Here is a 25,595-nt window from a genome sequence, read left to right on the forward strand (position 1 = left end):
GGTGAACTGTCTGTTTAGAACTTCTGCCCATTTTTTGATGGGGTTGTTTGTTTTTTGGTATGGAGCTGCAGAAGGTGTTTATAAACTTTGGAAATAAATCCCTTGTCAGTAGATGAAATTGCAGAGATTTTATCCCATTCTGTGGGTTGTCTTTCCATTTTGTTTAGGGTTTCCTTTGTTGTGCAGAAACTTTGAAGTTTGATTAGGTCCCATTTGTTTATTTTTATTTTTATTGTCAATACTCTAAGAGATGCATCTGAGAAGATACTGCTGTGGTTTACATCAGAGAGTGTTTGGCCTATGTTTTCCTCTAAGAGTTTCACAGTGTCAGGTCTTGAATACATTTGGAGTTTATTTTTGTGTATGGTGTTAGGGAGTGTTCTAATTTCATTCTTTTCCATGTGGCTGTCCAGTTTTCCCAGCACCACTTATTGAACAAGCTGTCCTTTCTCCATTGTATATCCTTGGCTCCTTTGCCATAGATGAGTTGGCTGTAGGTGCGTGAGTTGAATTCTGGGCTTTCTATCCTGTTCCACTGGTATCTATTTTTGTCTTCCATGCGGTTATGATGATTGTTGCTTTGTAGCATAGTGTGAAGTCCGGGAGGCTGATTCCTCCAGCTCCATTTTTCTTTTTCAGGATGTCTTTGGCTACTCTGGGTCTTGTGTGCTTCCAAACAAACTTGAAAGTATTTTGTTTGAGTTCTGTGAAAAATGTCCTTGGTAATTTGATAGGGATTGCGTTGAATCTGTAGATTGCCTTAGGTAGTATAGTCATTTGGATAATATTAAGTCTTCCAATCCTTGAGCATGGTATGTCTTTCCATCTATTTGTGTCATCTTTGATTTCTTTCATCAGTGGCTTATAGTTTTCAGAGTACAGGTCTTTTGTCTCTTTAGGTAGGTTTACTCCTAGGTATTTTATTCTTTTGGATGTGATGGTAAACGGGATTGCTTCCCTAATTTGTTTTGCTGCTCTTTCATTGTTAGTGTATAGAAATACCATCGATTTCTGTGTGATGATTTTGTCCCCTGCAACTTTGCCAAATTCGTGGATGAGCTCTAACAGTTTTCGGGTAGAGTCTTTAGGGTTCTCTAGGTATAGTATCATGCCATCTGCAAATAGGGGTAGTTTTACTTCTTCCTTTCCAATGTGGATTCCTTTTACTTCTTTTACATCTCTGATTGCCATGGCTGGGACTTCCAAAACTAGGGTGAAGAGTGGACATTCTTGTCTTGTTCCTGGTCTCAGCGGGAATTCTTTCAGCTTTTCACCATTGAGAATGATGTTCGCTGTGGGATTGTCAATATGGCCTTTATTGTTTTGACAAAGGTTCCCATTATGCCCACTTTCTGAAAGGTTTTTATCAGAAATGGGTGTTGGATTTTGTCAAAGGCTTTTTCTGTGTCTATTGAGACGATCGTATGGTTTTTATTCTTCAGTTTGTTAATGTGGTGTATCACACTGATGGAATTGCAGATATTGAAGAATCCTTGCATCCCTGGGATAAATCCAACTTGATCATGATCTACAATCCTTTTAATGCATTGTTGGATATGGTTTACTAGTATTTTGTTGAGGATTTTTGCATCAATGTTCATCAGTGAAATTGGCCTTTAGTTTCTTTTTTTGTGGTATCTTTGTCTGGTTTTGGTATCAGAGTGATGGTGGCCTCATAGAATGAGTTTGGGAGTATTCCTTCCTCTGCGATTTTTTGAAATAGTTTTAGAAGGATAGGTATTAGCTCTTCTCTAAATGTTTGATAGAATTCGCCTGTGAAGCCATCTGGTCCCGGACTTTTGTTTGTTGGAAGTTTTTTAATCACAGTTTCAATTTCAGTTCTTGTGAGGGGTCCATTCATCTTTTCTCTTTCATCTTGGTTTAGTCTTGGAAGATTGTACTTTTCTAAGAATATTTCCATTTCTCCTAGGTTTTCCATTTTATTGGCATATAGTTGCATGTAGTACTCTTATGATCCTTTGTATATCTATGATGTCTGTTGCTACTTCTCCTTTTTCATTTCTAATTTTATTGGTTTGAGTCCTCTCTCTTTTTTGCTTGATAAGTGTGACTGGGAGCTTATCAATTTTCTTGATCTTTACAAAGAACCTGCTTTTCGTTTCGTTGATCTTTTCTATGGTTTTCTTTGTCTCTATTTCATTGCTTTCTGCTCTGATTTTATGATTTCCTTCCTTCTACTAACTTTTGTCTGATCTTTATGATTTCTTTCCTTCTACTAACTTTAGGTCTTGTCTGTTCTTCTCTCTCGAGGTGCTTGAGATGTCAAGTTAGCTTGTTTATTTGAGCTTTTTCTTGTTTCCTGAGGTGGGCTTGTATTGCTATAAACTTCCCTCTTAGAACGGGTTTTGCTGCATCCCATAGGTTTTGGAGTGTTGTATCTTGATTGTCATTTGCTGCTAGGCATTTTTTAATTTCCTCTTTGACTTCTTCAATGATCCATTGGTTGTTCAGTAGCATGTTGTTGAGGCTCCACGTGTTCGTGTTTTTTGCAGTTTTTGTTGTTGTTGATTTCTAGTCATATAGCATTGTGGTCGGAAAAGATGCTTGATATGATTTCAATTTGCTTAAAGTTACCGAGGTTGGATTTATAGCCCAGGATGTGATGAATCTTAGAGAATGTTCCATGTGCACCTGAGAAGAATGTGTATTCTGTTGCTTTTGGATGGAATGTTCTATAACTATCTATGAAGTCCATCTGGTCTAATGAATCATCAGGGGCTGTGTTTCCTTATTGATTTTCGGTCTGGTTGATCTGTCCATTGCTGTAAGTGGGGTGTTAAAGTCCCCCACTATGATTGTTTTGTTGTCGTTGTCTCCTTTTAAGGTTGTTAGCAGTTGCCTTATATATTGTGGTGAACCTGCGTTGGGTGCATAGATATTTAAAATTGTTATATCTTCTTCTTGGATTGATCCTTTGATCATTATGTAATGTCCTTCTTTGTCCCTTAAAATATTCTTCATTTTAAAGTCTACTTTGTCTGATATGAGTATTGCTACTCCAGCTTTCTTTTGATCCCCGTTTGCATGAAATATTTTCTTTCATCCTCTCACTTTCAATTTGTATGTGTCCCTAGAAGTAAAGTGGGTCTCTTGAAGATAGCATATATATACATGGGTCTTGTTTTTGTATCCATTCAGCCAGCCTGTGTCTTTTGGTTGGGGCATTTAGTCCATTAACATTTAAGGTAATTATTGATATGTATGTTCTTATTGCCATTTTATTACTTGCTTTGGATTTGTTTTTGTTGCTCTTTTTTCTTTCCTTCTTCTCTTGTTCTTTTCTGCCTATAGAGGATCCTTTAGTATTTATTGTAAGGCTGGTTTAGTGTTGCTGAATTCTCTCACCTTTTGCTTATCTGTGAAGGTTTTGATTTCTCCTTCAAATCTGAAGGAGAGCCTTGCTGGGTAGAGGAATCTTGGTTGGAGGGTTTTTCCTTTCATCACGTGAAGAATGTCGTGCTACTCCCTTCTGGCCTGCAGAGTTTCTGCTGAAAAATCTACCAATAACCTTATTGGGTTTCCCTTGTATGTTACTTGTTTCTTCTCCCTAGCTGCTTTCAAGATTTTCTCTTTGTTGTTAATTTTGGTCAGCTTGATTAATATGTGTCTTGGGGTTTTCCTCCTTGGGTTTATTTTATATGGTATGTGTTGTGCTTCCTGGATTTGAGTGAGCGGTTCCTTTCCCATGTTAGGGACGTTTTTGGCTATTATCTCTTGGAATATTTTTTCTGTCTCCTTCTCTCTCTCTTCTCCTTCCGGCACCCCTATAATATGGATGCTGGTGTGTTTAATGTTGTCCCAGAGTTCTCTGAAACTCTCTTCATTTGTTTTCAATCTTTTTTCTCTTTTCTGTTCTGCATCCGTAATTTCCACTAATTTGTCCTCCACCTCGCTTATTCATTCTTCGGCCTCCTGTGTTCTGCTATTAGCTGCTTCTAGTGATTTTTTTATTTCAGTTATTGTATTTTGCATCTCTTCTTGTTTAAGTTTTATATCTTGTATCTCTTTGCTCAGTGTTTCCTGTAAGTTATCCATCTTTGCCTCCAGTTGATTTCCAATGTCTTGCATCATCTTCAGCATCAACAGTCGAAAGTCTTTTTCCTGGAGGCTGAGAATCTCCTCATTGCTTAGCTGATTTTCTGGGGTTTTTCCTTTCTCCCTCATTGGAGTTATAGTTCTCTGTCTTTTCCTTTTTATAGGTTTTTGGTGTGGTGACCTTTGTACAGATAACAGAGTTGTAGCCTCTCTTACTTATGATGTCTGCCCCCCTGTGGGTGATGTTGGTATGAGGGGCTTGCTGTAGGCTTCCTGATGGGAGGGGCTGATGCCTGCCCCCTGGTGGGTGGAGTTGATTCTAATCCCTCTGGTAGGTGGGGCTTAGTCTCTAGATAGGATTAGAGGCAGCTGTATGCCTGAGGGGTCTTTAGGTAGCCTTTTTACTGAGGGGTGGGGCTGTGATCCCACCTGGATAGTTGTTTGCCCTGGGGCTTCTCAGCACTGACTGATGGGTGGGGCCAGATTTTTCTGGGAATGGTCACCTCCAGAGACAGGCAAGGCTGCTGAATATTCCCAAGAGCTTTTCTTTCAATGTCCTTCCCTTATAACAAGCCATGTTCACCCCTGTTTTCCCAGGATGTCCTCCAAGAACTGCAGTCAGGTTTGACCCAGATTCCTATGGAGACTTTGCTTTGCCCTGGGACCCATTGCACATGAAAGTCTGTGTGTGCCTTTTAAGAATGGGGTTTCTGTTTCCCCAAGTCCTGTGGAGCTCCTGCACAAAAGCACCACTGGCCTTCAATGCCACATGCTCCAGGGGCTCTTTCTCCCAGTGCCAGATCCCCACACGTGAGAGTTTGATATGAGGCTCAGGACTCTCACTCTTGTAGGTGAGTCTCTGTGAACCAGTTAGTTTCCTGTCTGGAGCTTCCCACCAGGGAGATATGGGGTTGTTTATATTACGAAATCACCCCTCCTACCTCTTGATGTGGCGGCCTCTTTTTCTTCTGGAGTAGGATATCTTTTTTAAGGTTTCTTGTCCATTTGGGTGAAGAATGTTCAGCCTTTAGTTGTGAATTTTGTTGTTTTTAGGAGGGAAGTTTATCTCCAATCCTTCTATTCCACCATCTTAATCCTTTCTCTGGACTTCTCAGAAACTGTATTTTCATAGAATGCCACCAGTGCTGGGTCTTCCTCTTGATTTATTTCTTCGTAGTGAAAGACCTTCAATTTTACCAACTGAACATTCAGTTGTATGTAGTTGTCACAAATAAATGCTTGAACTTTCTACAAACCACTTGTAACCAAAGGAATGCACTTCCTCATCCTCTGTGAAGTCCTCTTTCATGGTGATGGAGCCGAGGAGCTCTGTACCACTGAGGAAGTTCGTGCCCATGGCAGCCCCCATGCATTGGCCGTCTACGCTCCTGCCCTCCCTTCCCGCTCTGCGCTCTGTCTGGTTTCTTTAGAGGTTTTAACTCTCCAAGTTGACCACATTAAATCTCCAGCAATTCATGTGTCATAGGCTCAGGTTTTCCTATGGTGGCACTGGTGCCTATGGCAGTTTCCACCATTGAGTCTCTGCTCCAGTAAGACTTGACTACCTGGATTCACCTGTCCAATTCACCTTACTCGAGTGCAGTTGTTTACCCTGTGTCCTTCCTGCTCCATAGATCCAAAAAGTTGTTGATTTTTCAGTCTGTTCCTCTTTTTTCCTGTTGTTAGAATTGTGTGGTTATCTCCAAGTTCTTACACACATATCTGAAAACTGGAAGTGTCAGATGTCTTTTGTGTGTGTGTGTGTGTGTGTGTGTGTGTGTGTGTTTTTGCCATTTCTTGGGCCGCTCCCGCGGCATGTGGAGGTTCCCAGGCTAGGGGTTGAATCGGAGCTGTAGCTGTTGGCCTACGCCAGAGCCACAGCAACGTGGGATCCATGTCTGCGACCTACACCACAGCTCACGGCAACAGCAATGCCAGATCGTTAACCTACTGAGCAAGGGCAGGGATGGAACCCGCAACCTCATGGTTCCTAGTTGGATTTGTTAACCACTGCGCCACAATGGGAACTCCAGTTCAGATGTCTTTGAAAGCATTATTTTTGTCTTTAGGGTCTCATTTCTATATGTTTTTTGCATGAGTATTGATTTGCCTCAAGCTACTCCATCTTATAGAAACAGAAGGCTCCACATATTAGTTTTCATTTAATTCTTCTAATAATGTGCAGATTGAGTTTTATAATCCTATTTTTGAAATGAAGACAGTAAAGCTTTTATAAGTTTTCTAGCACACAACATGAATAAATAGCAAAGCCTGAACCTAATTCTCTTATACTAGAACTCTATGTTTTATTTGTATTTTTTGCTTTTTAGAGCTGCACCCATGGCATATGGAGGTGCCTAGGCTAGGGGCTGAATTGGAGCTGTAGCCCCTGGGCTACGCCACAGCCACAGACAGCAACATCAGATTCAAACCACGTCTGCAACCTACACCACAGCTCACAGCAACGCAGGATCCTTAACACACTGAGTGAGGCCAGGGATTGAACCCGAAACCTCATGGTTCCTAGTCGGATTCATTTCTGCTTCACCATGACAAGAACTCCTAGAACTCTATTTTTTAAATTATCATGATAAACTCTCTTCCTCTGATATTCTTGCAGTAACATTAGCACTTACTTAGCAAGGTAAAATGGTTTTTGAAACTTTTGATCCCTAAAACTAATAAAAGTTATGTGTACTTGAAAAATTTAATAAAAATTAAAGATTAATATAAAAATGGCTCTTTTAGTGGATATGCAGTTATACAGATTAGCTGTGATGTGATGCTAGTTATAATGATTAGCTGTAATATGAACAATTAGATCATCATGCGCCTCAAATTAGCTTAATCTCCAAATATACTTTTACCAAATGTTAGCTAAGAATAATTTAGAATATTTAACAAGTATTTTCACACAAGATTTTTGTACAATTTTTGATGAACATGTAATTCAGCAGAAAAATTAGATAATATTGAAAGTATTATTTTAGTAAAAATATAATCAAAAATAATCAAGAAATGATGGGATCAATCGCATAAATTACTTAGTACAATGGAGCAAGTTTGCTGATTTAAAAAATGCTTAATGCAGTAGAAAAGCTTTTTTTTTTCTTCTGAATGTGGCCAACTATATTTGGTTTTGAATAAGCTATAATATTACACTTTATGATATACTGAACACTCTTTATAGTTGGTACCTAAATGACAGCCAAACATCTCCATCAGTTAGTCTATTACATAAATTACACAATGTAAAACCTGAATAGTACATAATGATAACTTGTCAAAGTATGAAACCACATACGGAAGTTCTCAAAGTTTTGGAGTTTTGTTTTTCTAACATTACCATTATTAAAAATCTAAAGGAGGGGCATGAAGAATTAAATCACAAGATCATGAAATGAGTCATATTTGAGCCTGTAAAATAAGTAGAGAAGTACAGCAATAAGGCTGGTGTTTGCATATTATATGTGCTGTAGATAAGGGTTAAACTGACATTTTTTTAAGTTTCTTAAACCTAATGAATTTAAAATATAGCTCACATTTTCCCCAATATATTTAACAAGCCTATACATTTTAACTAAATTCCTTTTGTGAATCCTACAGTGCAAGCAATATAAAATACTCCAAAAGTTTAAGTTATTTTGATTATTCCAGTTGCAGAAATTATTTTATTTCATTAGTTATTACTATATGCATGGGTAAGTAACCTGGTTTGGAGCTAGGAAACTCGTATTTCATCACCCAAAGTATAAACTAAACAACACTGCAAACAAACAGGCACAACAGTGTAATCCTGGGTAAGAAGCTAAATGTAAAAAATATATACATACCAAGTTTATATCCCTTATGTATTAGGGGAAAAGTAGTGACTATCACTACTACAAAGATAACCTGTCCCTCTCAAATAGTATATTTTACGGATTATTTGTAAAGATATCACCATATTTATAGTAGAAATCTCTTTAAAAATAATACTACAAGTTTCAATAAAAAAACTAGTGTGAATTTTTTTCCTTTATACAGATTCAGTAGTATTTTCAAGCAAACTAAACAAAAAGTTTGCAATCCCAGCACATAAGAAATAAGGCCTCTTTTTTTCATATTGGCAAAACAAAATATGTTAAAAAAATTTACCCTCCCCTACATTTTTCTATAGATATAATAGTTCATATACTCATATTTCTTTCTTTTTCTTTCTTTCTTTCTTTTGTCTTTTTAGAGCCACACCGTGGTACATGGAGGTTCCCAGGGTGTGATTAGGGGCTTTTCTGTTTTTTTCTCCTCTGTTTCACTACTGGATGTTCTTGTCCTAAGTTTCACAGAGCCTTCTTTAAAAATATCTCCAAATCCAATTCCTTGGATTTTCTTTGGCTGGGTAGGAACTGATCCAGATGTGGCTTCATTCCCATTCCCGGAGAGGTCGACCCAGTCAAAACTGTTTCTGAATCCTCCGGGGCTTCATGAGTTCTGCCATCATCTGTTACCTCTAATTCCTTCCAAAAGTTTGAGGGAAACAGTGCCGACTTGTTGTTCAGGGTTCAGGGTTCCACCCCACCAGCCTTCCTCTGCTTCTTCACTAATATCGATAATGCTTCCCAATTTCAGCTCCACTTCAGCCTCATTTTGTGGAATGTATTCAAAGTCAACCTTACACTGAGGTTTCTTGGTTTTCTTCTTAATGTGTTTCGTTTGTGCATGTGGCTGAATTCCTCTAGCTAGAAGTCCACAGGTGCTGATTCGTTGTACAAGACTTGAAACATTTCCTTGCTTTTCCCATTTGATAGGCAAATTTTCACCCTTGAATTCTGTCTCCCTCAATTTCCTTAGTAAAATTGTCAGGAAACATTCCTCTGCTCCCATTCAGTTCTCCTTCCAGCCATCCTTCCTCCTGAAGTTTTCGCACATCCCGGATGATCTCCCCCAACTGGAATAGTTAACTCATCACCATGTACAGAATCATAGTCATGCTCCACAATGTAGTCGACTCAGAGCCCGACCCTCTGGCTCCCTCCACGCCCGGGGTTCTCAGTTGCAACAACAAAGACTCGAAAAGTTCTGAATTAAGAGACAGGTTGCTTTACTTATATCTGTTTAGAACTTAGCTCTTAATTAAGTTATGTGACATTGGTTAAATTATTTTCCCTCATTGGCATGCCCTTGTTTTTGGTAAGCTGAGAGAAGGTGGGAATCACTTCTATTTTGATTCCATGGTATCTCCAGTGTTTATATAGTATCTAATGATAGCAAGTCTTCAACAAGTTTTTGTTGAATGCATAACAAAGTGATTGAATGTTAACAGACTTTTTGTAGTTTTTTTTTTCTTTTGCATTCTTTTTTTGGGTGGGGGAGTGTACCTGTTGACATATGGAAGTTCCTAGGCTAGGGGTCTAATTGGAGCTGCTGCAGCTGCTGGCCTACACTACAGCCACAGAAATGCAGGAACTGAGCCATGTCTGGGACCTACACCACAGCTCAGGGCAACACTGGATCCTTAACTCATCCATACGTCAAACCTGCATCCTCATGGATACCAGTCAGATTCTAAACCCACTGAGGCACAAGGAGAACTCCTTTTTTTGTCATTTCTAAAATTAGACTGAAAGAAATCGGATTTATAAATTCTTGTAAAATTCCTAGATTTTTTGATTTCATTATCCACTGGAACCCAGCCCACCCAGTAAAGGGACCTTTGGATGGTAGGTCCACCTCAACAATTAGCATCATTACAGTTACAGAAAAATAACCTGAAAAGATTCTTGGAAGAGACTATAGAGTTTAATGGATATTTTATCCAATTTTTCCCATACCTTTCAATGGGAAGTCACTGAGCACTGAGCACTACATTCCATCTCACACTTCTTTTAATTGTTCTCTAATTTTTGAATAATTTAGTTGAAAGTTAATAGCTTAAAGATCCACTTATGGAGACATTTTACTCTATAAGAATAGAAAATGTAATATTTCCACTTAAAATCCCAGTATTTTACTCAGTAAGATTTAAAAAAAAAATCTTCAGAGACATCCTCATGAGGAAAATTCAGGAAACCTCTTCTAAAACTTTTGCACATTTGGTTATTTTCACATAAACATAAGGCAAAACATTCCATATGCTGCTGGCCTACTTCTCATGTCCCTTTTCTCTGTGGACATTGTTCCTCAAGTTTCCTGTTTCGGTATTGGTACTAATGTTGATAACATGTCTATAATCCTTAGCGTGTTTTCCTCCTGGCCCTCTTTGGCACACTAAGTCGCTGGAGTATCTCCCCTGAGCCTTGGGCATATACGGTAGATAAAATATCACATGGCTTATCCAGGTTACAATCCATATAGAAATTATATCCAGAAAGGCCCACAGTAACTCCATATCTTGCTTCTCTTCAGTATTTTTGCTCTCTTGACTACCATAGAAAATGTATCAAAAAATTATGGCTATGGAAATAAAATAATTGGAAATGTATTAAGAGAGTGATTTTTAGAAAGGCTGGATTTCTTAACCTAAAACCGAAATAGTTGCATTTTTTTTTATAATTTCAACCGGCTGATGTGGTGCATTTGTATGACAAATAGAGGTAAGACTGTAATGTTAAAGCCAATGAAAACTTTACCTTTTTTTTAGCTCTGATTTATTATTTATTAGCTCAACTTTTCATCACATTGAGTAGAATAATTTGGGGATGCCATTTCTTTCTGTAGATACCAAAGAAATGAAAAATGAGCATGGTTGCATTTCCTGTTTGGTGTACTAATTTATTTTTTTTACTAATTTTTGGAAAAATTTCTCTCTGAATTTGGTCCTCCTACTCGTTGAATATAGGTTTAATAAGTAGCACATGCATCAGTTTCAGGCAGAAAGAGTTTAGAATTCCAGTCTTATCATTACCTAGATGTATGAACTTGTTTATATTATTTAAACTCTCAATGTCAGTTTCTCCACACTCAACATAGTGTTATTGTAATGAGTCGATGACAAAGCTTTAACATTATCTCTCAAATGAGTTTCCTCAGAAATGTTATTATTACTTTACAGTGGGACTATCTTTTTCAACTGTGATAACTGATTTTATTTTTAGAAATAATAAAGATGACAGTATTTATGGTGTGAGTGTATGAGATAAAAATTTATATAACTGGATTTTACTTTTAAATATCCCTTGCAATAATTCCATGAACTATTATTATTTTCCTAGTGAAAAAAAAATAACTCTAAAACTCAGAAAGAGTTATATTTTTAATACATTTCTCCTGGAATAGAAAAGCTAGAGGTTGCTCCGATAATCCCACACATTTTAAATTAAAATTAAGTTCTGATGCTATACAATTTATAAGAATTTCTTTTCCTTTTTAAGTTAAAAATTACCTTCAAATACAGACGCTAGTTAACAAATTGAGACAATCAGGAGAGAAAGAGAACATCTCTATAAAAACCCACAGATTTTGCAAGTGATTTAGGGGATTACAGTTTTTCCTTCATTATTCTTCTTCATACTGCTTTGACTGACTGGTTTGATCTGACTCCCCTTTTCCATTAGCAAAAAGGAAAGGTCATTTTTTTTTCAGGGGACTCAGAGAAATAATTGTAGGACTATCTAAAGGCAGCCTTAGAGTAATAATCTGAAAGTAATCTAAATTGATTCTTCTTATGAATTTTTGTCATGTAGTCATGATGAAGTTCTTACATGGTATTGAGAGTCAGCAAACACAGATAGAGCAGAATGAACCATTCCAGAAACAGACAGGTAGCTATAAAATCAAAATTTACTCAAGATAGTCAAATTCAATCAATACTCTGTTCTCTTCTGTGACAAATTCACCTGGCATATAAACCTAACACCAGGAAAAAGACTGTCAAGTCAGAGAGAAAGATAGAGAATTGGAAAACTACTTGGTACTGTTGAGGGTGCTAATTGCCTTGAGGATGTATTTGTTCACAAAGATACTTATGACTTCTTAGGGGTCTTAATATAAGAAAGGAGAGTTTAGTACACATAGAGAATGTGGGAAGATAATTTAAGTTTCCAATTATACCATGGAATTTAGGGAGCCTCCTACCCAACTTCTCATAATTTAAATAAAATGAGGAAAAAAGATCTCAATCTTTAGTAGACATTTAAATAATGCTGCTTCTTTAAATTGGACAATTCACGGGTACCATTGTTCTTTTCTCTAGAGGACATCCTTACAACTGACTATGGACATTCTTACAATTTACTATGAAAATGTCCTGAAAATCATTTCCAGTTGTTTGATTTTACACAATGGCAAGCATTTGTTTATTGAGTAGGTGAAGTCTCCCTTTCAGTGAGCTACAAGCCTGATCCAACAATGAGATATCCAAGACATTCAAATTCTTTAAGAAGAAAGATACAGGAAGGAATATAAAGCTTGGGATCAGAAGTTCCATAGACGAGGAAAACAATGTGGATGGGTAGGTAGGAAGGAAAATCTGAAATGGTGCCTTAGAGACTTGGCTGTGTTCTTCATTACTTCACCCAGACATCCCAGGAGTGGTTGACAGATCACATCCCAGAATGATTACAGAACAGAATCAACCATAGCTGTTAGTCACAGAGGATTGTCATTTGAGAACAATGACTTATGCTTGTAAATGTCCATCACATCCTTGAATTTCCATACATTTGTTTATAGGATGTGTAATTGTGACATCTGTTTTCCTTGTCAGTGCTTTTAAGACTTTTTCTCTAGCCCCTGAAGAATATCAAAATAAAAAAAATGTTCATTTTTTTGGGAATCTCACATGCTTTCCCATTAGCATTGTCCACCATATATCTTAGCTAGAATTTTCCTTAAGTTGACAGGAGAAACACTTTTTTGCTATACAGTGAGGTGAGTGAAAAGAAGGCTCAGTATTTTAAGGGGAAAAAATTTGAAAAATTTCACAATTGTTTCATCAAATCTATATCTTGAAATTAAATATTCATTCTATTGCAAAAACTTCTATCACTGGAATGTAACTATAGGTGTTAGTGAAAATTCACAGAATGACTGATATTAAAATGAACTGGTTCAGTTAATTGAAGGAACTCATGGCTAACTTTTAAAATAAATGCATTATTACTATTATTACTGTTATTTGAGAAGAAAAATAAAAGGTTTTCATTGCTATTACAGGGATTACTCCAATACACTGACAAAATAGAGCTCCTATTAAGTGAATGCTGATGTAGATAAAATGAAAAACATAAAAATGTTACATGGGGAGTTCTCTTGTGGTGCAGTGAGTTAAGGATTCAGCTGTTTTCATTGTGGAGGCTTGGGTTGCTGCTATGGTGAGGGTTCGGTCCCTGGTCTGGGAACTTCCACATGCTGTGGGTGTGGCCAAAGTAAATGACATGAGATAGAAAGCCTGTGTGTGTGTGTGTGTGTGTGTGTGTGTGTGTGTGTGTGTGTGTGTGTGTGTGTGTGTGTGAACAAAGAAAAGGAGGGAGAGGTGGGGAGAGAGAGAATACTAATATCATTTAGATGGCAGACATTTTCAAGAAACATATGGTCTCTGAAGGATAATGTCTGATTTTAGATATTTGTGCAATTTGGTTTCCTTGGTGCATGACATAGATCCAATCTACTAAATGTCCACTCTGCCTCCTCTCTACTCTGGGCTCTCTAATACCTGAAAACATTATGGTAATGAACCCATCACCTCTGGCTTCAGATGAGGAGTAGGAAGGTGGGAAGGTGAATGAGTCAGAGGGAAGCATCGAAATCTGTCACATGGTTAGATTTCATTCCAACGACTTTCATGTTGGACACATACCTATCTGAATGACCATTTTCCTGACATATTTGGCTTTTCTATTCTATACTATCAAATTATAATACAAGAAATTAGATGATAGACTAGGATGATATGATTAAACTAGAGTTGCAGAAAATGAGTTTTCCAATGGAAAGGACTTCCTTTAGGGAAAGCATTTTAAAAGTCAAAGGAGGGAGAGTCCCCAATGTGGCTCACTGGAAATGATTATGACTAGCATCCGTGAGGACTCAGGTTCCACCCCTGGCTTTGCTTCTTGGGTTAAGGATCAGGCGTTGCCCTGAGCTGTGGCGTAGGTCACAGACATGGCTCGGATCTGGCATTGCTGTCGCTGTGGTGTAGGCTAGCAACTACTGTTCTGATTCAATCCCTAGCCTCGGAACCTCCATATGCCCCGGGTGCAGCCCTAAAAAGACAAAACAAACAAACAAAAAGTCAACAGGAGGCATTTCTACTCCAGTATTTCCAATGTTTTTAAAAAAGCCTAGGTTAAAAGCCTTGTTCTTCCCATTTACTGTGTGTCATTTGGATAAGATTTAAAAAAATCTTTTTAGCCTGGTTCCAATCTGTTAAGATAGGGATCTTATAATGAAAAACTTATGTAAAACACAAGAGCCTGGAAAAAAAATTCCTTTAAATCACTTTATCTTCATTAGGTTGTTTTAAAATTTCTCAAGTTAAATTAGTATGGCATCATATGTTTATTGCAGGGATAAATTCCTGTGCTATCCATGGATAATCCCCACTTTTTAAGTCCTTTTGTGTTTTCTCCTGAAGGTTACTCAAGAGAAGAAGAGCAAAAATGGGAAACTACACAGTAATAACAGAGTTTATCCTCCTGGGACTGTCAGATGACCCACAGCTTCAGGTTGTGGTCTTTGTCTTTCTGCTCATCACCTACCTGCTCAGCATCACTGGGAACCTGACCATCATCACCCTGACCCTGCTGGATCCCCACCTCCAGACCCCCATGTATTTCTTCCTCAGAAACTTCTCCTTACTAGAGGTGTCATTCACAACTGTCACTATACCCAGGTTCCTGAGCACCATTATTTCAGGAGATAAAACCATTTCCTTTAATGATTGCATGGCTCAGTTATTTTTTTTAATTCTTTTAGGAGTCGCTGAATTTTATCTTTTGGCCGCCATGTCCTATGACCGTTATGTCGCCATCTGCAAACCTCTGCGTTACTTGGCCATCATGAATCCTAGACTCTGCATATTGCTGGTCTTTGCTTCTTGGCTGGCTTCATTCTTAATCATATTCCCATTACTCATGCTGTTCATACAACTTGATTACTGTAAGTCCAATGCTGTGGACCATTTTACTTGTGATTATTTCCCCTTATTACACCTTTCCTGTTCAGACACCACATTCTTAGAGATGGTGGGTTTTTCCTGTGCTGTGTTTATTCTATTGTTCACGTTGGCATTAATAATTCTGTCCTACATATATATCATCAGAACGATTGTGAGAATTCCTTCTACTAGTCAGAGGACAAAGGCCTTTTCCACATGTTCTTCCCACATGATTGTCATCTCCATCTCTTATGGCAGCTGCATTTTTATGTATATTAAACCCTCAGCAAAAGACAGTGTGTCTCTGAGCAAGGGAGTGGCCATGCTAAACACCTCCGTAGCCCCCATGCTGAACCCTTTTATTTATAGCCTAAGGAATCAGCAGGTCAAGAGAGCCTTCATGGACTTGGCAAGGAAGGTTGCATTTTTCTCCAGGAAATGAAAAAATAAAAGAGCTGTTTCATATTTTAGAGGCATAATGAAGAGCAGTTAAATGAAAATTTGGGCTTTCAAAATACTTTAATTTCCACATAGTCTCCTAGAGTTATTTTTCATTGCTTATATTTTATTGCCAGCAGGTTCCCAAGGATATTTGCATATACATTTTTCCCCATTCTAATTCTAATTCTTCTCATATAAGTTATTTTTCATATTTTTTTCCATTCAAATTCCCTTCCTTCTCTCACACACTTTCCTTCCTTTGTGCTGGTCTTTCCAGTCTGTAACTGTGAGACTGGCCTCATTTCCTTCTCTGAAACTTTTTTGAATGCCAATTTTTTCACAATAATTCTAAAAAAAATTAGAAAGACAGAAAGTGGCAGAGCAAGAGCACATAAAAGAGAACTGTGTTTTATGATTTCACCAGGAAACATTTTGTCTAGATATTCAAGAATTAGTAAATCGCGTTTAGCATTACTTTTGGTTTAATGCACAAAGATCATAAATGTAATCTGACCATCATATTACTGGTACTATTCACCCCATATTGTGGCCACTTAGTCACTATGTGAAAAACAGTATAACTAGAATAAAGTAAGTATATATTCTCAAGAAGTCAAGAAATATTTCTCATTACTGATATTTAAATTTCTATGCCATATATCAATTCAAAAATCTATTATTGGAGTTCCCTTGTGGCAAGTTAAGGATCCAGTGTTGTCACTACAGGCTTAGGTTGCTGCTGTGGTGCAGGTTCAGTTCCTGGCCCAGGAACTTCCACCTGCTGTGGGTGTGGCCCCCCAAAAAATCCATTGTGAATACATAGTTGCTTATGAAAAATGATTAAATAGCTCCCCTCCTTTTTGGGAACTCCATAATTAACTTATATACCATAAAACTGTTTAAAAATCCTGAGGAAATAAATATTACTGGATACTAAATATGACTATATTTGCGGTGGTCAGTTGTATGTGCAAATAAATGCTTGATGTTAAGTTGGTCTTTTTGATCATCAATACTAAGGGCTTTTGTAACATTCTCATATTTGTGGCTATTTTGAAATAATCACTTACACATACAATTTCTTTAATTTTTCGCTTAAACGACAAGTCTTCTAAACAGGAATAAAGAAGTTAATAACGGCAAACTCTTTATATAAAATACACATCTTTTCATTAGAAAAATCTTATGTTCATTCTATTTTAAATATTAGAGTAGGGCATCTTCGGGAAAATGAACTCATCAGTATTTAGATGACAATCACACAATATCATGCAATTCTGGCCATGAACTTTTTTTTTTTCTGTTTTCCATGAAGTCAAAAATTAAAATAATAATTAAGTTTATACTCAAATTCATCCTACATTAAAATACTCAAACTCATCCTAAATTTTTAACCATTTTTGGTAAGACTGCAATCATAATTCATTGAGCCAAATTCCTCATGATATTTATGTACTATGTTCAGTTGAGAGACTCATATCCATGATTTGCTGAGAAACAAACAAAACAACGTACAAAACAACACTGAGATTTCCAGTTTGCAGGGAGGTCTTGGCATTACTATTTGCTTCCTTCAGACTGAAACTATAAATTCTAAGCTTAATTGGAACATTTGAATATATTGAAATTTAGACTTGATTGCTGACTGTGAGTTCTTAATCACTCAATAAATGCATACTATACACTGCAGATAGGTATAGATAGGAGAATTAACGGAACTGTAAAATTATTACAAAAGTTATGAGGAAATTTATGCTGGTATTATCAGATGAGTCAGCTCTCAAAAACTCTATAGACAAACTCCTTAATAGTTATTATACATGTTTGGAATATATATGAGCATTTTGATTATCAATATCAGAGGTTAACAAAAACTTTTCAATAAAGGGCAGTATATTGATAGTTTACACTTTACAGGCTGTAGTTTCCCTGATGCAACTACTCAGCTCTCCCTTTAGGGTGTAACTGCAGCTATCAACAACCTGTCAATGAATGGAATGAGGTGTGTTCTAATAAAACTTTTAATAAAAATAGGTTTTGAGCAAATTTGGGCCAGGAATCATATTTTGCCTCCCCCCCATGTAAGACTTTTCCATAAACATTGACCTATATAGTATTTCTTATTTAATATAAAATAATATGATTAAAATGTGAAAATTTAATAATAGAGGTAAGATTCTTTTTAGAGTTTTATTGAAGACTATTTGATTTACAACGTGGTGATTGATATAGATGTAAGATTTTAAAATTTAACTCAAACCTTTATTTTATTTATTATGAACATAAGTGAGGGAAAGCTTATAAAATATATCCAGAGAAAGTATAAAGATTTCTGCAGAAGAATAACAATGCAGGTGCCTCATAAAGTTGTTGGCAGGATCCAATGAGCCAATAAAGAGAAAATAATTAGAATAAGTCTGGAACCTAGTAATTGCTGAATAAGATTTTATCTTCTATACTTCTCCCCGTTTTTCTCCTTCTCATTATCATCAGCTATATTATTAATAGCATAAAAAATAGAATATATTGACTTTCTAATCTTTTTTAAATATTTAAGTAGATATTTATATTTTATTTCCAACCCTGTTGTGATTGTGGTAATTTGATTTCACAAAAATGCCATAGAGAATCAAAATTTCCTGAAAATATTCATTTCTATTACCAGGTAAGAAGGAAAACTTCAGAAATTCACATCTATCCTCACACCATTTTCATCAAACTAAATAGCCTATGTCTCTTCAAAAACAAATCACTTCTCAAAATCATAACATTAACCTGTGTTTTATATGCCATCCTAATACATTTGAATAAAACAAATTATAGAAATTCTGAAGCAATATTCAACTTTATCCAAGGTACTGGGTTCAAAGTGGGGGAAATTTTAATATGGGAATGGACACAGGGAAAAATATATAGCTATTGTGAAAGCAAGAGTTTTGAGAAAGTATGAATAATAGAAGCATTGACAAGAACTTTATTCTTTTAATGCCACAAATATTTTCATTTACTTGAAAAAAACATAATCTTTTGGATGCTATCTTTAAAGGCTTGCTTCACTTGCTGGTTCCTCAGGGTATATATAAATGGATTCATCATGGGAGCAACAGAAGTGTTCAGAATAGCTACTCCTTTGGTCAAGGACGCCTTTTCTTTTGCTGAAGGGTTGGCATACATGAATATGCAGCTCCCATAAGAGATGGAAATGACAATCATGTGAGAGGAGCATGTAGAAAATGCCTTTTTTCTCTGACTGGCAGAAGGCAGTTTCAGGATTGTCTTCATGATGAACACGTAGGATAGAAGGATCAATGCCAGGGTGAAAAGCAGAATCACTATGGAAGAGTAGAAACCAATCACTTCCAGGAGCCATGTGTCAGAGCAGGATAGTTGCAGGAGGGGGAAATAGTCACAAGCAAAGTGATCGATGATATTGGAGCCGCAATAATCTAACCGGAGAAAAAGAATAACTGGCGGGAAGATATTTAAGAATCCTGCCAACCAAGCGAAAAAGACAAGCAGTGTGCAGACTCTTTTGCTCATGATGGTTGTATAATGCAGGGGTTTGCAGATTGCGACATAGCGATCATAGGACATGGCCGTTAGAAGATAAAATTCAGTGATTCCCATGAAGATGAAGAAAAACAACTGAGCTATACAATTACCGTATGAAATAGTTTTGTCCCTGGTGACAATTGTGCCCAAAAATCTAGGAATGCAGACAGTTGTGAAGGAAATTTCTAACACAGACAAGTTCCTGAGGAAAAAATACATAGGGGTGTGTAGATGGGAGTCCACCAGGGTGAGAGTGATGATGGCCAAATTTCCCACGACACTTAATATATATGTGATAATTAAAAAGAGAAAAATCACAGTCTGAAGCTCTGGGTCATCTGAGAGGCCCAGAAGAATGAATTCTGTGGGTACTGTGTGGTTTTTCATTGCCAATCCTGTTTCCCCCTTGAGAACAGAAAATATGCATTCCCCTTATACAACATAAAATAGTTTACATAGGTTTGAGGAAAGTATATAACATTTTTAAAGTATCTATGATGATAATGCATGAAATTTAAAAACATATTTGATCCTCTCCAGTAACTAATTTCCTTTTGACCTTTCATTCGAGTATTGAATATTATCTCGAGTTCAATACTGATCTCTCTTCTTTGAAAATACATCATCACAGGCCATGGACAAAATAAAAATCTTGTGATTACATTTAAATAGAGCTATTTCTTCTATAGTTTCTTTAAAATTAAGCTTAAACTTATTCTTTACAATATTTAGCATCTTTTGTAAAAAATATGAAAATATTTTAATTGATTCTTCTCCTTTCCTTCAGTATGACAAAAACCGTATGGACCTGTATGGATTGTAGATATTCTAAATACAGTTTGAAAGCTTAACAGAGGCTACATAGGCCTACCTCCACATTTTTATTTTGAGAAACTGGGACACACATAGTTTAAGAAACTTTCACAAGTTTAAACCGCTAGTCAACATAGCAATCACCTCACTTTAGAACATATGTGTTTATCCATGGGAATGTTTTGTTGACATTCTCTCCAAATCATGTTTTTAAGTGTTTAGCTGATGCTGTCACTTGCCCACATCCTTTTTTGTTTTCCTTTTTGGGATGAAAATGCCAGAAGAATAAGAAAAGGTAACTTCTGCTACTAAAATAAATAATTGCCTAGAAACAGTTTACTTCATACAACACACAGTCTTTTTTTGTTGTTGTTGTTGGGTGTTTTTTTCTTTTTTTTTTTAAACCATTGCTTTAGCAAATGAACAAGTGGAAGGTCAAAACATTTACCAGGAAGCAGATACTCCTTTAAATAGGGCATGTCTTTTTTTATGTCTTATTTCTGTAACAGAGAACCATTTAACTGAGAAAAAAATTAATGAACAACTCAAGACATCGCTGTGCTGCTTCTTTAGAAGTTCATTAATAGTCTTCTTGGGAGTAAACAATCATTTGCTTTTTAATATCAAAAGATTCATAAATTCACAAACATCACAAACACGTGCAAATAATACTTTAAAATATTTGAATGAAATTGAATAATAAATACTAAAACTGAATAAAAACAAATTTACTTACTTCCTGGTTCCTCTTGATGATTTAGTTCACACTGAATCATCTAATTTGTTTCCATGTTTATATAATTTCAGAGCTGGTAAATTGAGTTTGCAGCTTACTTGGTTTCTATTGTATTGTCAAAACAAGTATTGTGATTTAACTTTGCCATGGCTCTCAAGGATTATAATTCTCATTATACATTTGATCCACAATATCCTTGATTCCTGATAGTGCAAAATTGGGGGAACATTTTAATCATAATACGACTCATACTGGCTTTTTGCCTCTTACCCAAAAACTCAGCTACACCTACGTGGACCAATAAAGCATTCTTACATTTGCCCCTTTTCATATAATACAAAACACTATTTATTAAAACAATTTCTTTGTACTAATGCGAAGAGTTTAAATGAATTTTTTGTAAGTCTATGTTATATATCTATACAATTTTAGTAATATTATCCTATAAACACTGCTTCAGAAAATAGACAATAGGAATGTTCTTCTCTGAGTATGTCACACACATGGAGCTGGACTTATTTTATCTGTGTCTTTCTTGTTGTCTCAGGGGAATTCATTAAGAGTGTGAATGAGGCATCATTAAAAGATACAGGTGAATCTTTTTCATACATATGGATAAGAAAGCATAAGAAAGCAAATTAATTGAGGCGAATGAGTCAAATTCATGTGATATTGAGTCTGTGGAAATTCAATTCAGATTTAACTCTTCTATGACTGTATAAGGAATCCACATTTTTTTTCTCCCAGAAATTCTGGACTTTTCATCAGGAGAGTTAGTGTGCTTATATCCTTTGAATGTTGACTTTATATCACAGAAATTGACAAACCCTACAAATCAGCCCCTCACCTCCACCCCTTAAAAGGCAGTTAGACATTTACCAGAATTGACTAATACTACTCATTTAAAACAGACATCTGCCATGCGTGTGTACTCAATAGATATTTCTGAATAAATAAGTACATTTAAATAATTTAAGTGTACAGTCAATTCCTGGTAGCCAATAAAATCTCAAAAATTGATTGCCACATGCGTTACTCTTAAAGAATTTGATAAAAATATGAAAAAACTCTATTTGGATACAAAAACAAAAGCAAAGCCTCCCACCATGGCAGATTTCAAGCTACCAATGTGCCCTTGCAGAAGGCAGAGGCGAGGAGACACATCCACAACTGGCTCACAGGATGCAGCCTAGGCAGCTCCAGCACCACTCTGTCTACAAAGTAGACAAAGATCCTGCTTCCATGGGGTGAAAATGTGAGAGATATAGACAGAAAGCATGACGCTCATTGACTCGTAAGTTCCATTGTATTCCATACATTAATAAGTATCTTGCAAAGGAAGAGAAACTGAAAAGCATTGGAAGTGGGGAGCTACTGTAATTTTAAATAAAATCATGTTGTTGCAAAGAAAGATGCTTTTTCCCCTTTTCCAATATTTTTAAACATATTTTTCTTATGCTAGTACCCTGGACAGAACCTCCAGCAGAGTACTGAATAAAAGCAGAGACTTATCATTTTGGAACTGATTTCACCAAGGCAGTTAATACAGTTTAAAACATTAAGAATGATGCTTGCTATAATTAAAAAATTATGAATATTTTCAAATATACACTAGGATAGAGAACTAGAGAAATAAGTTTCATGTACTGATCAAGTAGATTCAACACATATGAAGACTTTTTATATCTGCTTTACCTGTTTTTTTAAAAGTTTTTTTTAATTTTAATATATTTTAAACCAGAATTTAAACAGCATACCATTTCACTCCTGTGTATCTTCAGTACGAATTACTAAAATACATGTTTTGGGCTTTTTTTTTTTTTCTCTTAACCAAGATGCAATTTCAAGGCTAGCAAATTTAACAAAAAAAAAAAAAAAACACTTTGATATCATTTTTTCCCTTGCACATACTCATATATATCCAACTGTCCCAAAATATTAGGTTTTTTTGTTGACTTGTTCAAATTAAAACCAAACAAGGAGCAAAAAGCATATCTACTTGTGATGATATATTCCGATCTTTCATACTACCGAAACAATGTTTTGTTCTATTTCACTAAGAGACTTTCAAAAATCATGAGTTGACCACTGCATTTTATCAGAGGATGTGTGATTTGCTTTTTTTAACCTTTATTTTTCTTCTTTAATATTTTAATGCAGTAAATTCCACAAATAGATTTTCTAAAGATAAATTATCTTTGAGATAAAATCATATATAACAGGAAATGGTCATTTTGCTTATTTTTCTTTGTACTATACCTTCTAATTTATGAGTCAAATTGCTGGTGATTTTTCACCTCTCATGTTATCTTTTGATACCAAAGACAACACAGAAGTCCAAAAACGAGTTAGAAATGTTAACCTCAATATTTTATAAGATTGCTTTCATTCACATTCCTAATAAAAAAAAAAGTTGGACTTAAATTTTAAAATCTTATATCTGTTGTCGAATTTTCAAATTTTAGTGAAATTACCTTATATTAAATGAGAAAGAACATATGGTCAATGTTTATGGGAAAGTCTAGGATGGGGGTCTGGGGGCAAACTGATCCATGGGCCAAATTTGGCTCAGCACCTATTTTTATTAAAAGGTTTATTGGAACACACTTAAGCCCCTTCATTTACACATTAGAGCTGCATTCACACTACAGACGGGGAGTAGTAATTGCATCAGACACTATGGTTTGCAAAGTCCATATTATTAATATATTGCCCTTTACAGAAAGTTGGTTGACCTCTGATACTGATAATCAAAATGCTCATGCAGAGTCCAAACATTTATAATAACCACTAAGGAGGCTGTATATAGGGTTATTCAGAGAGGTGAATCGTATGATAATATCAAATTAAATTTCCGCATATCTTTTGTGATAATTTTACAATTCTTTTCATTCCCAGGTTTAAACCTATCTGCACTTTCTGGTCTATTTTATTGAGTGATTAAGAGGCCACAATTATCTATCAAGGCTAAATGACAATATTTTCAAATGTTTCCAGTTAAGCTTAGAAATGATAGTTTCAGCATAAAGGAAGTAATTTCATGACATTCCTGCAAACTGGAAATCTCTTCAGTATTTTATTATAAGTTCTCATCTTTGCTTTTCGGCAGATTCTAAATGAGTCTCTCAGTTAAGTATAGTACATGAATATTAGGAAGAATTTGGCTCAACTAATCACAATTATAGCCTTTCTTTTTAAGAAAATTGGTTTTAAAAATTTAGTATATTTTTGAGAGATCTTCTGTGTGTGTGTGTGTGTGCGTGTGTGTGTGTGTGTGTGTGTGTGCTTATTAGGGTTGCACCTGCAGCATTTGGAGGTTTCTAGGCTAAGGATTGAATAGGATCTACAGCTGCAGGACACAGCCACAGCCATACCATGTCAGATCGAAGGCATGTGCAACCTACACCACAGTGCAATGGCAATGCCAGATCCTTAACCCACTGAGCAAGGCCAGGAATAGAACCCTCAACCTCGTGGTTCCTGGTCAGATTCGTTTCTGCTGCGCCACAACAGGAACTCCTATAATCTTCATTATTATTTCAGTTTTTGACTTCATGGAAAACAGAAAAATAATACTTCGGGACCAGAACTACATTATCTTGTATGATCATTATATAAATTAAAATCATCAGCACATTTTCCAACACAATGCCATACTATGACACTTAAAATAGAGTGAACAAACAAAAGTCCAGGACCAGATGGCTTCACAGGTGAATTCTATCAAACATTTAGAAGAGCTAATACCTATCCTTCTAAAACTATTTCAAAAAATTGCAGAGGACGGAATACTCCCAAACTCATTCTATGAGGCCACCATCACCCGGATACCAAAACCAGACAAAAATACCACAAAAAAAGAAAACTACAGGCCAATTTCACTGATTAACATTGATGCAAAAATCCTCAACAAATACTAGCAAACCGTATCCAACAATACACTAAAACGATTGTACATCATGATCAAGTGGGATTTATCCCAGGGATGCAAGGATTCTTCAATATCTACAAATCCATCAGTGTGATATACCACATTAACAAACTGAAGAATAAAAACCATACGATCCTCTCAATAGACACAGAAAAAGCCTTTGACAAAATCCAACACCCATTTCTGAAAAAGACCCTTCAGAAAGTGGGCATAGTAGGAACCTACCTCAACATGATAAAGGCCATATGTGACAAACCCACAGCAAACATCATTCTCAATGGTGAAAAGCTGAAAGAATTCCCCCTGAGATCAGGAACAAGACAAGGATGTCCACTCTCACCACTACTCTTCAACCTAGTTTTGGAAGTCCTAGCCATGGCAATCAGAGAAGTAAAAGAAATAAAAGGAATCCACATTGGAAAGGAAGAAGTAAAACTACCCCTATTTGCAGATGGCATGATACTATACCTAGAGAACCCTAAAGACTCTACCCGAAAACTGTTAGAGCTCATCCACGAATTTGGCAAAGTCACAGGATACAAAATTAACACACAGAAATCGATGGTATTTCTATACACTAACAATGAAAGAGCAGCAAAACAAATTAGGGAAGCAATCCCGTTTACCATCACATCCAAAAGAATAAAATACCTAGGAGTAAACCTACCTAAAGAGACGAAAGACCTGTACTCTGAAAACTATAAACCACTGATGAAAGAAATCAAAGATGACACAAATAGATGGAAAGATATACCACGCTCATGGATTGGTGGATTTAATATTATCCAAATGACTATACTACCTAAGGCAATCTACAGATTCAATGCAATCCCTATCAAATTACCAAGGACATTTTTCACAGAACTCAAACAAAATATTTTCAAGTTTGTTTGGAAGCACACAAGACCCAGAGTAGCCAAAGACATCCTGAAAAAGAAAAATGGAGCTGGAGGAATCAGCCTCCCGAACTTCACACTATGCTACAAAGCAAC

The 25,595-nt window shown here is 36.2% G+C and overlaps 3 protein-coding genes across 3 annotated transcripts in view; 2 read left to right on the forward strand and 1 right to left on the reverse strand.

Annotated features, from left to right (window-relative positions):
• Positions 1-25,595, forward strand: part of LOC146403237 (olfactory receptor 6C3-like) — a 555,083-nt gene that overhangs the window by 76,670 nt on the left and 452,818 nt on the right. The window lies entirely within an intron of this gene.
• Positions 10,806-17,995, forward strand: LOC102162678 (olfactory receptor 6C1-like). Its single transcript, XM_084955898.1, has 2 exons — positions 10,806-14,127; positions 14,174-17,995. Exon 2 carries the CDS (start codon positions 14,634-14,636, stop codon positions 15,570-15,572), a length of 939 nt encoding a protein of 312 aa, XP_084812024.1. The 5' UTR covers positions 10,806-14,127; positions 14,174-14,633; the 3' UTR covers positions 15,573-17,995.
• Positions 14,961-19,510, reverse strand: LOC146403240 (olfactory receptor 6C3-like). The gene has a single exon (XM_084955897.1). It carries the CDS (start codon positions 19,508-19,510, stop codon positions 18,572-18,574), a length of 939 nt encoding a protein of 312 aa, XP_084812023.1. The 3' UTR covers positions 14,961-18,571.

This window comes from Sus scrofa, chromosome 5 (genome assembly GCF_054392235.1).
Source record: "Sus scrofa isolate SSC_HxYL_T2T_F1_AM1 chromosome 5, Sscrofa_HxYL_maternal_Yorkshire_Landrace_v2.0, whole genome shotgun sequence".
NCBI classification, from domain to species: Eukaryota; Metazoa; Chordata; class Mammalia; order Artiodactyla; family Suidae; genus Sus; species Sus scrofa.

Bases quoted from the DNA above. Each gene is read 5' to 3' on its own strand.
- LOC146403240 (XM_084955897.1), bottom strand. From the start codon at position 19,510: ATGAAAAACCACACAGTACCCACAGAATTCATTCTTCTGGGCCTCTCA.
- LOC102162678 (XM_084955898.1), top strand. From the start codon at position 14,634: ATGGGAAACTACACAGTAATAACAGAGTTTATCCTCCTGGGACTGTCA.